Source organism: Pseudopodoces humilis, chromosome 8, assembly GCF_049639895.1.
Source record: "Pseudopodoces humilis isolate 2021_Gansu_Grassland_sample_001 chromosome 8, ASM4963989v1, whole genome shotgun sequence".
NCBI classification, from domain to species: Eukaryota; Metazoa; Chordata; class Aves; order Passeriformes; family Paridae; genus Pseudopodoces; species Pseudopodoces humilis.
Genome location: NC_142207.1, coordinates 22,595,648 through 22,610,716, shown reverse-complemented (window position 1 = coordinate 22,610,716; position 15,069 = coordinate 22,595,648). Strand labels below are relative to the sequence as shown.

The following is a 15,069-nucleotide window of genomic DNA, read 5'->3' as shown; positions in this document are numbered from 1 at the left end:
CTGCCCCGCCGCCCCGCGGCTCCTTCCGACGTCCCTTCCACTTCCTGAGCGGAGAGGGCGGCCCGAAGAACCGCCCGCCCCGCGGCCGCTGCCTGGGCCGGGCTCGTCCGCACGTCCGGCGCGACTGGGGCGGGGCGGCGGCGCTGGCTCGGCCCCCGGCGCGCCGGGGACAGTGCCACGCCGGCGGCCGCCTAGGAGCGACATGGGCCGTGGGCTGCCCCTGCTCCTGCTGGCGCTGCTGGCGGCCCCGGCGCGGGCTGAGGGCGGCACGGCGGCGGCGGAGGAGGTTCAGATCGAGGTGCTGCACCTCCCCGAGGCCTGCAGCCCGAAGAGCAAGAAGGGCGACCTGCTGAACGCGCACTATGACGGGTTCCTAGCCAGCGACGGATCCAAGTTTTACTGCAGGTGAGCCCCCTGGCAGCGGGTCGGAGGACGGGCGGTGGGCCCTGCCCGGCGGGGTGCGTGGCACGGCCGCCCCACGCACCCGAAGCCGGGTAAACGGGACTCGGGGCGCTCCGGGCGGCGGCGCAGCTCGGGCCCGCACTGACCACACCAGCAGCAGTAATTTCTCCCCGCCTCAGCCTTCTCTTTTCCTTAAGCGAATGTTGAAGGGTGCAGTTTCCCTAGGGTCAAGCGGAAGCGCAGAGGCAAAAGATGGAAATCAAAGACTTTACTCGAGGCTGGTGGCCGTCGCCAGTGAAGGAGCCCGACACGGAAAAACTTGGAGAGCCTGTAGCCCACACCTGACATGGAGACCCTCGTTGGCAGGGTAGAAAAAAGCCCCCATCATGTTGATATTTGCTGTGCTGTAATACGTGCAGAAAAACTCGGCTTGGTAGGAGGAGCTCCTGGTAGGAATACACACTGACAATTTTAGGCAGAAACTTTTTATATAGCATGCACTCCCACATAGTTGGCACTGTGCAGTGCCAGCCACATTATTACAGTAGTGGTTTGCAGCCTTTTTGCCTCGTCCCTTTTGCTGTTTCCCTTCTTGATTCATTGTGCCATCCATTTTACCACAAAGTTATTATTTAGGCTTTTGCTTTTTCATTTTGCCTCATCCATCTATTCTCAGACAATAGCTTTGCACATTGCAAAAATCCTGATCCATTCCCCCACTTGTATAATTCAAGAAAAAAAATCAGTATAGCCTAATTCTACATTTAACAGTACCATTTCACTTGCATTTCTTTGCCTGTTGAAGTGAGAGCGTACCCAGTGCTCTCTGGGTGTTTTGCTCAGTTGCTGTTTTCTGCAGTGCACATTCTGGGGATGTCTCATACGACCAGAAGCTGTCTCAAGCACTGGCTATCTGACCTGGCCCTTGGCAGGTGAGCACACAGTACTGTAGCTGACATTGCCAGGTTTCCCCAGCACACACCTGCACTCTCAGTCCCATCCCATCCTACAGTGTTGTGAACTGCTAAAGACATTTTCACTTTCTAGTGCTCCCCACATTCCTCTTCTTGGAGACTTTCTGCAGTGGCACCTTGTTTCTGGCATGCAGTGTACATGATCAGGAAGATTGGATGTTTTTGTAAGAAGTTCAAAAGCAAGGGTTTTATTTTTTTTTAGTTCAAAAAGGAGGTTTCCACTTATATTTATCTCAAGATTTGACCTTAAATTATAAATGTAGCAGAAAAAGTGTTTATACTTTGTATTCTTGCACTCTAAACATTCTTGTGTGTTAATAATCCATATTCTTACTGACTGTAACTAAAAGTTATATGTATGTAAAAAAATACTATATTAATGTTACTCATACAGAATTTTTTTTTTAATAGTCGGACGCAAAATGAAGGCCATCCAAAATGGTTTGTTCTGGGTGTTGGACAAGTCATAAAAGGCTTAGATATTGCTATGATGAATATGTGTCCTGGAGAAAAACGGAAAGTGACAATTCCTCCATCATTAGCATACGGACAGCAAGGATATGGTAAAACAGAAGTTTTAAAGCTAAACTTTGTCTTTCCTGTGTTTTTGCCCTTTCAAACATACAGTATTGTAGATGTCTGTAAGAACCGGTGCTCCCATTTGGAGTCAGTGCAGCTGTGCAGCCCCAGTCCTGCCCATTGCTACATGGGTTCAGAAGTCCTGAGCACAGACCCACACCCAGGCCTTGCAGTTTGGAGCTCAGTGCATGCCACCCAGTTCGTTTTCCCAAGTACTGCCACAGTGTGAAACATGGGCAGCAAAAGGAAGATCTCCTGGAGACACATCAGCATTATTGTGTTAATCTATTACATTCCAGTCACATTTGGTTTTTATTATTTGACTGCTGCCTGTTTAGCCTTTTAATGACAATCTGCATCTTCTGAGTAAAATGGAATATAATGCAGTGCAATTAATCTAAGTAGAAATAATTTGCTTAAAATACTGCTTATGTTCTGAATAGTTAATGGCTCTCATTATCACATTACACAGTAATTGTAACAGTGCAATTCATTAAACCTGATTTGAATATAAGATAATTCAGTGTGCAGATTACTTTTTATAAGTTCCAGTACAAGTCTTATGCAGTGTTTCAGCACTTAAATGTAGATGAATTCAGTTCTGACATGGGTGTAGTAGTTTCTGTGAAAAGGCAACTCTTGCTCTATAATAATACTTTGGTACTGATATCTCAGGATTCAATGCATCAGTTTTGTCTTCAATACAATTTCATACAAAAAGGAAAAACACCAATTCAAATAAAAAATGTTCTTTAATACTAGTATTAACTATTTGTTCCAGGTAGCACTTGAAGGAAGTAGTATTTCCCTACAGCACACCTGTCTTCTGTCTCAGCGTATTCCTGCATGCTGGGGAAGATGCCTACCTAATCTTGAACTAGAAAAGTGCATGTGGCTTTCTAAATCTTTACATGTCTTTCCTTTGTTGGTATGTATATTTGTAAACTACTGGCACTGAATTCTAGTACTGTATTCTTTCTTCTGTAAGTGGTATTTAAATCATTATTTATATTCAGATGTATTTAAAACTTCTACTTTCCTAAAGTGTGGAAGGTTAAAGCCTTTTGAACTCTGAAACCTGTCATTTTTACTATGTCTATTTTAGATGAGTAGTGTAATAGTTTTGTTTATCTTCTGTTTACAAACAGTATAGATTCTTCAGTTTATGGAGGATGGACACAAGCTCAAAATTCTGAGGTTACAACATCATGCTCACTGGCTTTGGCAGCTTGCATGTTTACATTTTAATTTTACATTGCATGATTTCTTTATGCTCTTTTGGCACTATTTTTAGACTGCATTGGTTTGTTGCTGTCTCTTCTCAGTTCCCTTTTTTTGCCAGATACATGATATATGGACCTGTGTTTGTAGGCAGTGCTGGTTTTAAATCAGGTGGCAGAAAATACTTTGATCTAGGAACAAAGAATTCTAACGGTTGTTCTCTTAATTTAGGAGCCAAAGTATTCCAGTAGTTTGATGTTTCTGTGGGGTTTTTTTGCAAGTCAGATGACTTACATTCTGTTGCTGCTTTTTGAGATGTACATTTTAAACACTGTTTTACAGCATACGTAAAATACCTTTTACCATAGATATAATTCATACAAAGTAGGTAGAACATGATATTGTCTGCTTATTTCTTCAGACAGAAAATGCATAGGAGCACTGATCTACTACTGTTATATTTTAAATCAGCTTGCAGCTGTTTAATAAAGACTTACATCTTAGAACCAGTCTCTAAATAAGCCCTGTCATGTGACAGGATGTGAAAGAGTGAGAACTTTAGAAGTACTCGTTTTTCATGATAACCATTCACCTAATCTCTGAAAGTACCTGAATTGGTATGCAATACACTTTTGTTTCAGGCAGGTACATGATCAGCAAGTTTCCTCCAAAATAATTTATCTAACACAATCAATCTTCCTGTCTAGATGTACATTTAAATTCAGAGTTTAATCTGAACATTAACACTGCCTTTTTTAATTAAAAATATGCTTTATATGTGAACTTATCATACATGTGATCTCTGCCCATAGTGTCTGATTCCTTAAATGCTTTTTTTTTTCTTTTATTCATAGCACAGGGCAAGATTCCACCCAATGCAACATTGGTCTTTGAGATTGAACTTTATGCAGTAAATAAGGGACCTCGTAGTGTTGAAGCATTTAATCAAATAGACAAGGATGGTGACAAGAAACTCTCTGAACTTGAGGTAATATGATGCAAATAATTAGAAACAAGTAATTTATAAAATTATAGGTGTGGCTGCATCAGTGTTGTCTTTACGTGACAACTGATTATGTAAGGTTTCTGTGTGCTTACACAAACTACACTGTGGTGTAGTTTGCTGAAATTTGCTTTAATAGGTTAATAAGTCTCACATTTCCTGTAGACAAACTGTATATATAATTTGTGTATATATATATATACATATATATACTTATATTATTATATATTACTATTATATTATTATTATATATTACTTGTATACCCCCAGTGTCCTTGAAGATAGCTAGATTGAATACTGGCATAAAAGTCACAAAGATTTGACTTCTTTTCTTCTAGATAAGCCAGTATTTGAAAGAAGAATTTGCAAGAGATGGCAAAAAACGTCATCCCTCCGCCCATGATGAAATCTTAGCTGATATATTTAAGAAGAATGACCATGATGGAGATGGCTTCATATCAGCAAAGGAATACAATGTCTACCAACACGACGAACTCTAAGTACTTAAAAAAAATATTTGGCTGTTTTCTGGACACTGAATTCTAAATAATAATACTTTTTCATGGAATTTTTGTATTTTTTTTTATAGTGGAATCTTTTTATATCTTTTAAGGTGACTGTAAAAATCTTATTTTTAACATTCAGCTAAGAAAATGTGTCAGATCTTTCAAAAGAAAGAAATAAAATTGAAGTACACCATGAGCTACTATTTGTGGTTCCTACATGTTCCAATCTACAGTATTGCACAGTAGTCTCCTTTGGTGAAATACTGATGAAAATAATTATTTCTGTTCTATTGAGCACACAAAACTTAAGTATCCTTTGACATAGCTGGAGTGTAACTGATGAACACTTCTCAATCCCCTGTAAAATAAAAATGGAAAACAGAATCCCAGGAATACAACTCTTAGACCACTGCAGGCTTCTAGCCTAGCTTCTTGAGGAAAGGCCATTTGCAGCACTTAACTAGAAAAGACCTTAAAATAGGCAAACTTTAGTCTATGGAATGTTAAGATGAAAACAAATATGTTTTTAAAGCCATTTAAAATAACCTCTTTGATGTAATATTAACATAAAGAATTTGGTATTGAAGAAAAAGCAGTATTTTCAGTGAGTTTTTAAACTTTGACTTAGTGAAATTATCAAGTTAGCCAGTTTATTCAGCAGCACCAAGTTAAAAATCTACACTATCATCATTTAACAGAATGAGGTGGGAGATGATGGGAGCTACTACAGATACTTACAGATACTACAATTACTTAATTACTTGGGAGTCATTCTGGTTTTCCTCACTGGAAAAATACCAAGTAGCAATAGTTAGTAGACAGTACTTACATCTGTTAACTGTTCTGCTTGTGCAGAGCACATCATAACACTTGTATAAAAAACTTCACTCTTCTCACATGAAAAGCAATGTCTGTATTCATTTCAACATATAATAATCAGATGAACACAGTGAAAGTGGCAGCACACATGAAAGAAGCTTCCATAGCTGGGTTATCCTTAAAATAATTTTAAAAGGTGTAAAAAGGTTTTTGCTCTGCCAGGATAAAACTGTGGTGAGAGGTTTAACGGTGCCCTGCCCCAGCCTTGGACACAGCTCTCTGGTGTTCCAGTCTTCAAAATACTCCATTTCCTGAGGCTGGGATGCACCTGTTAAAGACCTAAGTCTTGTTGGAATAAGCAGTTCCATTATTTTCATAAGCTCCCAAACAATTTTCTGCGAAGTAGGGTTTTTTTCTGAGGACATAGAAGAAAGTTAAGAGCAGCTGTGACATAAAATCCAACTGCAGCAGGGGGACTGGCTGGTACTTTTTAATAATCTAAACAAACTTGTTTTTATGATATATATATATATATATATAAAAATATATTTATAACTTGATACATGGCAACAGCACCCTAATATGAAATTCCCATCCATAGTTCCAGTTGTTCCATTTTGTAACTGAAACATTAGACTGAGCTAAGTCTTAGCATGTTTTTTAATCTGATACTTCAATTAAACATTCATGAGAACACTAAATTATTAACAAATATTCTCATTTAACCGTCATACACCAATGTAGAGAAAGGCAACATTTTGGGGGTTTAACAACAAGTTTGTGTAAACAACATTAAGTTCTAGCATATGTTTTGACATTATGAAAATACTATTTACAAGTATGTTTTTCATTATCATGATAGTGAGTAGGTTCTGGGAAAAACAGCAATGTCAGGGAATTCATGTTCATTTTGAAGTAGAGGTCATTGACTGTGAAGCAAAAATTGGAAGATAACAGCATAATGAAACGTTTTGCACTTCCACTCTTTTGCATTTCACAATTGGAGACATATTTACAAACTCTGAAAAGGTTGTGGCACAGTTATGCCCATGTCTGTGACAACAGGCACTTACCCGGATCAGTCACTTTATTCTCTTATGCCAGAGGTCAAAACAGGGCACGGCATGCAGTCGTACGTACTTGTGTCCATTAAAAGAACATTCCAGGCATCCATAGACCGTCTCCCTTTTAGAACTTCCCATTCCACAAAGGACACAGGGGCCTTTGGGGATGTTGTTATTGAGTAAATTAATTCGGATATGAGAACCGTCTCTGAGATAGCTTGTAGAGAGATCAGTCATGCTTGCAGCTTTTTCATAATAATCTGCAAAAAGGTCCTCCAAGTAAGGATCAGAGTTAGCAACAATTTCCACTACTCCTTTATCTGAAAAAGAACACAAAAGAAAAAGAAGCGGTGATTTATTATTACATTATGATCTGTTGTTTAAAAATGTCAGTTTAATTATAGAAATAACAACTTGTTCACAAAACTGTCCTAAGCATGCCATATAGGTTGCTTCCCATCAAAAACCCTATGTGATGAAAATTTTTCTTCAGCTTCACTTAAGATACTGACAAAAGCCAGATTTTTTTGTATATGACCTATGTAATTATGTTTTTAGAAATTAACCTAAAGGAAGGCATGAGGCAGGCTTCTGATAAATTGGTGCAAAGTCAAACCACATCTGTGTACTTCCCTATTTCTATTTTTGCATTTCTACTTTTATGTTCTAAACATTGTAAATTCAGTTTTATTTCCTATTATTTACAAAAAAAAAATAAATCCCACTAATGCTTAATATGTTTAGAAAACTCAGAGGACTCCTTGTTAACCTCCCAGCAGATTTCTGAGCATCCAGATGTGCCAGGTAGGAACTACCTACCTTTCCCTTTCTCTTCAGGGACTGACTAGATTGAGTGAAGAACTTTTAGGCAGCTACAGCTCCTGAGATGTATCATACCCACTGAAGAGTTATTCCTCTAGTGTGGACTGGAGCAGCACTGAAAGCTTGCTCCATTGATCCTTTGATCAAGAATGGAATAGAGAAAGGACACCTGAACAGAGCAACCTTTAGGACACATTTACTGCTCAGCATTTATCTTCACACTCAGATCTGCAGATTTCCAAAGTACTTGGACCAAAGAGTGTTACAAGTTTAAGATCTTGTTCCAAAGCTTCATACAGGGATCCACATTTTTGTTGGATGCTATGTTCATATTAGAATAAAAAAAGAGGACTATGATGGTACTCTGGCCATGTCCCTGCCACAGGAACATACTGCCTAAGGAGTACATTAAATTATTGCAGTTAATATTTAGCAATTCAGTAACTTTGGTATTCAAACTTACAGCTTTTGCCCTCAAATATTACCGTAATTATAACTTGTATAATACGAGCTGTAAATGGCAAACACATGAAATAGATTCAGTGTTAAGTTAGCAGTGTAACTATAGCTGTAACTTCAATACCAGTTTATCAACAGCCATGAGTTTTTAGAGCTTCAGAGTTTAATGAACAGATCTGTTATTTCTGAGAGACAGGTTCTCAAATGTAAATTTTAATAACTCTATAATCATTTCAATACTAGAAATTGGAAGGTACATTTTGCATCAACATTTTTCTTTAAACATTCATCTTGCACAGAAATTAAAGAAACAAAGATACACTTTAAAATAAGACATTTGTATATAAATATCAATAGACATACTTCGATGAAACAAATTATTCTTTAATCTCCTTAATTTGGTCAGTGAAGATGATCCAGATTTCTCTCTTTCAAATCCTCCTTTTGCAATTGGAGTCACACAGAGTTCTGCAAAAATGAAAAGTTTTTAAAAGGACTAAATATAAAAGCTATAATTGCACAATTTAATATGCTTTCTAATCAAGAAAGTTAACAGTGATTAAATTTAGCTTTGCTAATGTTTTTAATGGCTAGTACAACTTTTTAATACAAGTCTGCACGCAGTAATAGCCCACAGATTCAAGTAACACAGATTCAATGGGAACTTTTAACTGTCAGCTTTCAATTAACATCCTCAGGGCCTGTTTTGGTGTATACACAAATTATGGTCATGTTAAGGGGTCAGGACAGTCAGTATCATACCAATGGAAGCCCTGATTCTGAAGGACAAACATTTCTGTATTCTTACTTGAAAGTAGAATTGAAACATAGTAAGCAAGGCTGTGAGTTCTGTACCCAACACTTCCAATACCGAATCAACTATTAAAACTTATTTTTAAATAAAAAGAAGTATCTATGTTTCTATCCATAACTTGAAAGAAAAACTTTAAGGTAAGATTTAAGCTATGAAAATTTATTTGTTTCCAATTACTGCAATTATTTCCTTCTAAATAGCTTTAGATTTTTATATATGCAAATGATGTATCATTCTGAAATTAAATCCCCAACAGAAAAAGAATGTTACTGGTTTAGAGGTTCTGTACACTTTTTTCTTTGCTTTTATCTTTGTACTTGCCTGTTTTATGCAAAACTGATCAGATTATCTAGGAAACCTGTTCCTTGCCAGCTAGAAATATAACTGAGTTCCATGCAACCACAGAATTTAAAAAATACAAAGTCAAGCTAACTTTTAAAAAATGTTCCCACAGCAGACTATTTTCTAGCTCCTGCCTTGTTCATCTTTTCAAGCACTGTTTCTGTCAGAATGTCAGAATACTTATGCGCATAAAATTAAAGCATCCCATTGAATGGGATCAGGGCTTATATATATCAAGAGCTTATGTGTATCAAGAGCAATAAAACAGTTTTAAAAATGCGTATCATTATAAATAATAGCAGTAATGACAGTAATTTACATCACTTACCGAAATTACCATCCAAATGAATGTAGAGTTCAAATACACTAAAAGCAATAGTTGTATGTGCAGGAAAAACAATGGCTTTGTCCCGCCCTTTATAATTCTGATCTTCAATTATGTGAAACTATAATTTAGAGAATGATCAAAAGAAAAAAAGTTATAAATTGAAATGAATAAATAAACATAATACTAATCTTAACTTCATATATTGAGAATTTTAATGCCGGGGGAAACTGAAATTGAAGATCAAATTTCACAACTAAAGAATTTTCTGTTAACTGGTTTGCATTTTAATAAGTTTTGATACAGAGAGAGTAATTTGCATCACTTACAGAAAATTATGTGAAGGACTTATAAATAGTAGAAAGAGCGAAGTTAGAAGACTTGTAGGTTTAATTATTCAAACACATCGAGGGGGAAGGGGGAGGAAGAGCATAAGACATGGAACAAGATGTCAAACCTTCAAATAATAACCTGAAATTCAATGTGTTACAGAAGATGACCATAATAATGAAAGAAAGGTTATATGTTTATTAGAAAGTCAAACTAAGAAGTAGTAATTCCGCATTTTTGACAAGGTTTTACCCTAAGCAATGGCTCATTGTCTGGCCATCCCTTCATGCATTTCCCATCCCTCAGTCACACAAGCATTGCTAACTAAAGACCAACTTTAAACCACTTTACATCAGTACAATATCGATTTACTTCAGATTTTTTCTGAGCTTACAATATAAAAATACCATTAAATCAAACCATAAAATTTATAAAAATTAGCTTTTTACGCTTGATCATTGACGTTACAGAACTTTGTCAAACATATTTACCCTCATTGTCTCTCCACGCATTCCAGTATGGACAGTTAATGAGCACTGCCTTGTAGTTCGAATACTTTCCATGACCACACACAAAATTTCCATCCTACTTTTTCTTGATTGATGGACTAGACAATGATCAAAGTTTATTTTTCTAAAATCAAGAGGCAGGAAGGAAATTCAGACATAATTAGCAGTTTACAAAGCAGCTAACTTTAAATCAGTAAATGAATCACCATAATGTCTGTTTCATAACAGTAAAACAACCAACCAAGGAGATATCTGGAAACTTAATACTGGTTTTCAGTGTTTGGGAACAGAAGAACTAAAACATTCAAAGAAAGACAGTATTTTACAGATGTTAGAGAGGATATCTGTGACACCCTGGAAAATTCAAAGCCTGTCCATCTGACTCTGATTTTAGTGCCATTAACTGAAAAAAAATCCTATATCACTTATAAACAATACTGAACAATCATGAAACAAGTGTTTGTAGAAGAATTTCTACAAACAGTGGCATTTCTATAACACTGAATCTTTTTTTCAGAAGCCTAGATACTCCTTCCTCAGCCCCAGTTATTAATGATAATGCTTGCAAGTTACAATTAAACTAGGAAAAGGTAGATATGGAAGGAGAGGTTGCAGATACAAAATGGCATGCACTTCTTGGTAAAAAACAACAAGGTATCAATATATATTTGCAAATGCCAAATGTTGCATAATGCATAGTAAATAATTTACTGGGAAGCACTGTTGGAATTCACTGGGATGACATTGTTACCAAGGGACAATCTTTGAAATATAAAAAAAATAATTACACCTAGAATTAACCACAACATGTTTGACATCTGTGCTAGCACCACAGGAGCACCAAGTTCATTTTCAGTGTCCACAACTCAACAAGAATGCTGGTAAAAGACTGGATTTAAAGAAAAGTCACAGAAGGTTATGAAAAATTCAAGAAGATAAACCTATTTTGATTTTTGCAGAAAGGGCTGTGTAATAGCTTCATAAAACCTCAAAGTACCTACAATGGCAACAATATGTATGTCTCCCTAGTTCATCTAAGGCAAAGAAATCTTATTTCTGAAACCTGAAGTTGGGTAATATTATTCAAAGTAGATTTCAAATTTTCAATACTATGGTATAGCACAGATAGAAGTTTGGATGGACTCTTCCTCTCTGATTTTTTTTTTTTTTCTCCTCAGACATGCACCATAATTCAAGGAATTCAGAAAAATTGCACAGCCTGTATTATATACAGGTCATATGTCTAATCCCAGTGATCCAGCCTGATACCCTTGAAAATATCAGATGGTGACTAAAAAGAATCAAAACCTAACCACTTCAGACTTTCAACCTAACTGTATGAAACAGAATTATGGAAACAGAAATCAAAACACAGAATACAACCTTGTAGTAAGTTCTTTTAGTAATGTTGGTACTTCAACTTCGTGTTTGGTCACTATGCCAAACGAAGCTTTAAAGGCAACAGAATCTGATCCAGCAACATCAAAACCAACATCGTTCATTATCTGATTTCCTCTTTTGCCATTAAGTGAAACATCTGATTTGTCTTCATAGTTGAGCAACTGGTAAGATGAGACACCTGAGTAAAAGAAGATATCCTTTGTGTGATGAAAAGTCTGAACAGAGTATTTTCACATAGCAAGAATAAATGGTACCATTCCTACGTGCATAATCATTTGAAATTCATAATGATATGAAATTCAGAGCTACACTGAGCACTTGTTTATTGGTGTTACTTCTGATGATTGATGGAAAGAGTACATAGGAGTCCTGCATTTGACTAGAGCTATTTTCAAATTTCCGTGTTCATCATTATTCTCCTCAAGAACTTCTACCTGTAACCATGATGCTGATACATAAAAACTACACATGTAGTGTGTTCTGGCTTTAATGACAGAGACTCTGAAACCCAAAATGTCTCAGTGGAGGCCACACAGAATATTAAAACTAGGAATAAAATGAAAGCCACTGTACAAAAAATATTAGGGAATTCTGAATTTTGTCTAGGTGCCATACAAAGACCCTAATTTTTCATCATTTTTGCAATACATGAATGAGACATGGGTATGCCAGTAACATTAACTCTGCCCAGGGTCTATGTCAGTTTATTTTGTAGGAAAACAACAGATTAATTCTAACTTGCTTGAAAGTTTGCATTCAATTATTGTAGAATCAAAAGGCAGGTACCAAAGCACGTCTACAAAAATGTCTTTATAATATCAAATAAATTTCCATTACACTAACAGAAAAAATACTAGAACACATTGGTTACCAATTTAAAATGAACACAGGGATTAGATGTCCAGAATCTGGGGTTTACTCCTTTTTTTGTTTTTAATCCTTTGAAGATATTAGGATAAACTGACATTATGAAGTCACCTACTCTGAATCCCCTTTGTGTTTCTTTTTAACCAAAAAGAAGTTTCATATAGTTTTCATAATTCCAGAAGGATTGAAAATGCTTGTCTTTGTCACATAAAAAAGGAAATTCAATTACAAACCTCTTTGCTTACTTAAAGGACAATAATTTTTGCGTATGAAATTTAACCTTTACAGAAAAGACTAGTAAGGTTTTGTGAGACTTTTTAATGAGATTTTGCAACTTTTTTCTCAGACTTTTTGAATTAGATTTTTGGATTTTTTTTCATTCAGGACAAGCCAGCTGAATTCTCCTGAATGTAAGACATAGGATTAAAATTTTTCTTATCATGTTTGTGTCCTGAAATCCCCTCTTGTGGGATCAAGTGGTATTTCTGTCTTCCTATGCTCTGACTAGTTTGTCTCAGTAGAGTTTTCAACTTGTGCATTTGTTGTGCAATTAATATAATAAATAATTTTGTCAGAATTGACATCTTAAAAAAAAAATTAAAGGAATGAAACTGTTTTGAGAAAACAGAGCACATAGACATGAATTACACACTTTTCCAAGTGTGTACAGGAAGAAATAGGCAGTATAGTTCAATTTTGCACCTCATAATTCTCATAGAATCTCCTCAAATTTTACTCTACTGCATAGAAAAGGCAATTTAAAAACAGTTAAGCTCTTTAAATACACCACAAAGGTTGCAAACATGGAAAAAGTCCTATGAAAATCCAATTACATCAGTCAGATATAATAGCTGTTTTCAAATACTTCTGCCTGTGCAGAGCTCAGTTCAGCACCAGGGACTGCCAGCATGGAAGAGCTGCAGAACTGAGGCTATTCTTACACACCTGAAAATAAGTATACAGAGAAAGGAGTACAATTCTAAACAAATCCTATGCAGCAATGAATCAACATACATCAGTACATCTGTCAAGAATTTGTGGTTTGTGAAAAAACAAGGCTTAAGTCAATTTGTTTAATACTAGTTTCAGATAATATCAAGGCTTTTTAGTATAAATTACTTTCATCACTCTTTTTCCAGAAAGTCCTTTTTTTTTTACCAATTTTATTTTTACTTTTTTAAAAAAAATATTTATTACATGACAAAGCAAGAAAAATATTATTGACCATTTACTGAGGAAACATCATACTACCTGCAGAGTTTAAACCACGTTTACTATGTATTTACTAGAAGATATCCATTTTTCCACTTTGAAGAAAGATAAAAATCTTACCTGCAGAAATTTCCTTCTCCCCTTGAAGAATGTCTTTTAATGTGAAAGGTGTTGAAGCAAATTTAGATTTTTTTGAAAGTGAACATTTTCTTTTTTTAATCACAAGGCTCAGAGGTTGGTATCTGTCAGCTTCACTGAGGCTGGGCACTGGAACTAATCTTCCTCCATCACCAACCTGTTTAACAAAGTTTTTGGTTGCAGCAGCAAACATATTATGACATTAATAATGATAATAATAAAAAGCTCCGTATCAAGTGTAGCTTCCAGACTTGGAGCCCATGTTCAATTCTTTTTATATTGTTCTTGCAAACAAATTAACATGCTTTGAAAAACAAAATCTGTCAAACTGCTTTTTTTAGGCTGAATTATATTTCACTTTTAAAGAATTAACAGCATCTTAGCTACCTAATTTCTATGGTATACTGTTTGAGACTTCTCTCAGGGACCTTCAGTTAAGCTCTCTAATTCTTCCTGATGAATAATGAATTACCAGTGTAAACTGAGAGGGAAATGGCACCCTTTTCTTGGCAGTTTATTACCACTCTTTAAAAAAATCAATTTTTTTTTTTTATTTTTTTCTGTTATAGAGACAGAAAACTAACTTCCATAAACTTCCCACTAGGAGTTATTGGTGTACTGCTGTTTGTTGGTTCCTTGCTGCAGCTGAATTCTGGTGTTTTAGCAACACCAACAAAGCAGCCCAGACATGCTCTGGGAGGGCACTGGAATTACACTTTGATGAGCACAGGCAGCTCTGTGAGACGGTGTTACCTTTCACAGTACTGGCATAACCCACCAGGGAGAGCTCAGCTGGGGACTGAGCACTGTGCTGGGCTCAAGTGTAAGACCAGAGCAGGCTCGGACGGGTGGAAATACCAGTGGGCTCTCATCATTTGTTATTTATCTCCTATGGACTTAGCTGTCTGTGACCCAAGTGCTAGGCTTGAGCTGCATGCATTTAGCTCAGACTACTGGAAACCTCATTAAATTGTGAGAATTATGCTAAATAATAAAAGTAAAATTGCAGAAAGGAGTGTCAGTACTGATAGAGGAACGAGGAACAACTCAAGGATCCAAGATACAAAGCACCAGTGTAAAAGGACAGAAAGTTGAAAAGAAAGACGGACAGCAGAGAGCACTGTGGATGATCTGTGAGAGAGGCAAAGGAGCTGACCCACCCTCATGTAAACAATTACTTGATTTTCTAGTAAGACTGATGAACACAGAACTAGCTAAACCTCGTAGCACTTCTTCCAGAGACTCCTTTTGCAGTTACAGTAGGTAAAGCATCAGCCACAGG

At 36.5% G+C, this 15,069-nt stretch overlaps 2 protein-coding genes across 4 annotated transcripts; one reads left to right on the top strand and one right to left on the bottom strand.

Moving 5' to 3' along the window:
* Window positions 1-166: 166 nt before the first annotated feature.
* Window positions 167-4,881, top strand: FKBP7 (FKBP prolyl isomerase 7). 3 transcript variants are annotated; one of them, XR_015773164.1, is made up of 5 exons: window positions 167-405; window positions 1,788-1,939; window positions 2,741-2,883; window positions 4,031-4,164; window positions 4,518-4,646. XR_015773164.1 is itself a non-coding variant. In XM_088059260.1 (5 exons), the coding sequence occupies exons 1-4, from the start codon at window positions 203-205 to the stop codon at window positions 3,149-3,151; spliced, it is 546 nt and encodes a 181-aa protein (XP_087915386.1). In that variant the 5' UTR covers window positions 167-202; the 3' UTR covers window position 3,152; window positions 4,031-4,111. The 3 variants fall into 3 exon arrangements, 2 of the variants coding, with proteins under 2 accessions (XP_087915386.1, XP_005519907.1); XM_088059260.1 differs by lacking the exon at window positions 4,518-4,646 and adding an exon at window positions 3,104-3,152 and having other exon boundaries at window positions 4,031-4,111; XM_005519850.3 differs by lacking the exon at window positions 2,741-2,883 and having other exon boundaries at window positions 4,518-4,881.
* A 1,270-nt stretch (window positions 4,882-6,151) lies between these two features.
* Window positions 6,152-13,980, bottom strand: PJVK (pejvakin). Its single transcript, XM_005519849.3, has 6 exons — window positions 13,770-13,980; window positions 11,553-11,748; window positions 10,152-10,293; window positions 9,334-9,451; window positions 8,213-8,317; window positions 6,152-6,888 (listed from the first exon to the last, which is right to left on the bottom strand). Exons 1-6 carry the CDS (start codon window positions 13,978-13,980, stop codon window positions 6,587-6,589), a joined length of 1,074 nt encoding a protein of 357 aa, XP_005519906.1. The 3' UTR covers window positions 6,152-6,586.
* Between the last annotated feature and the right edge of the window lie 1,089 nt (window positions 13,981-15,069).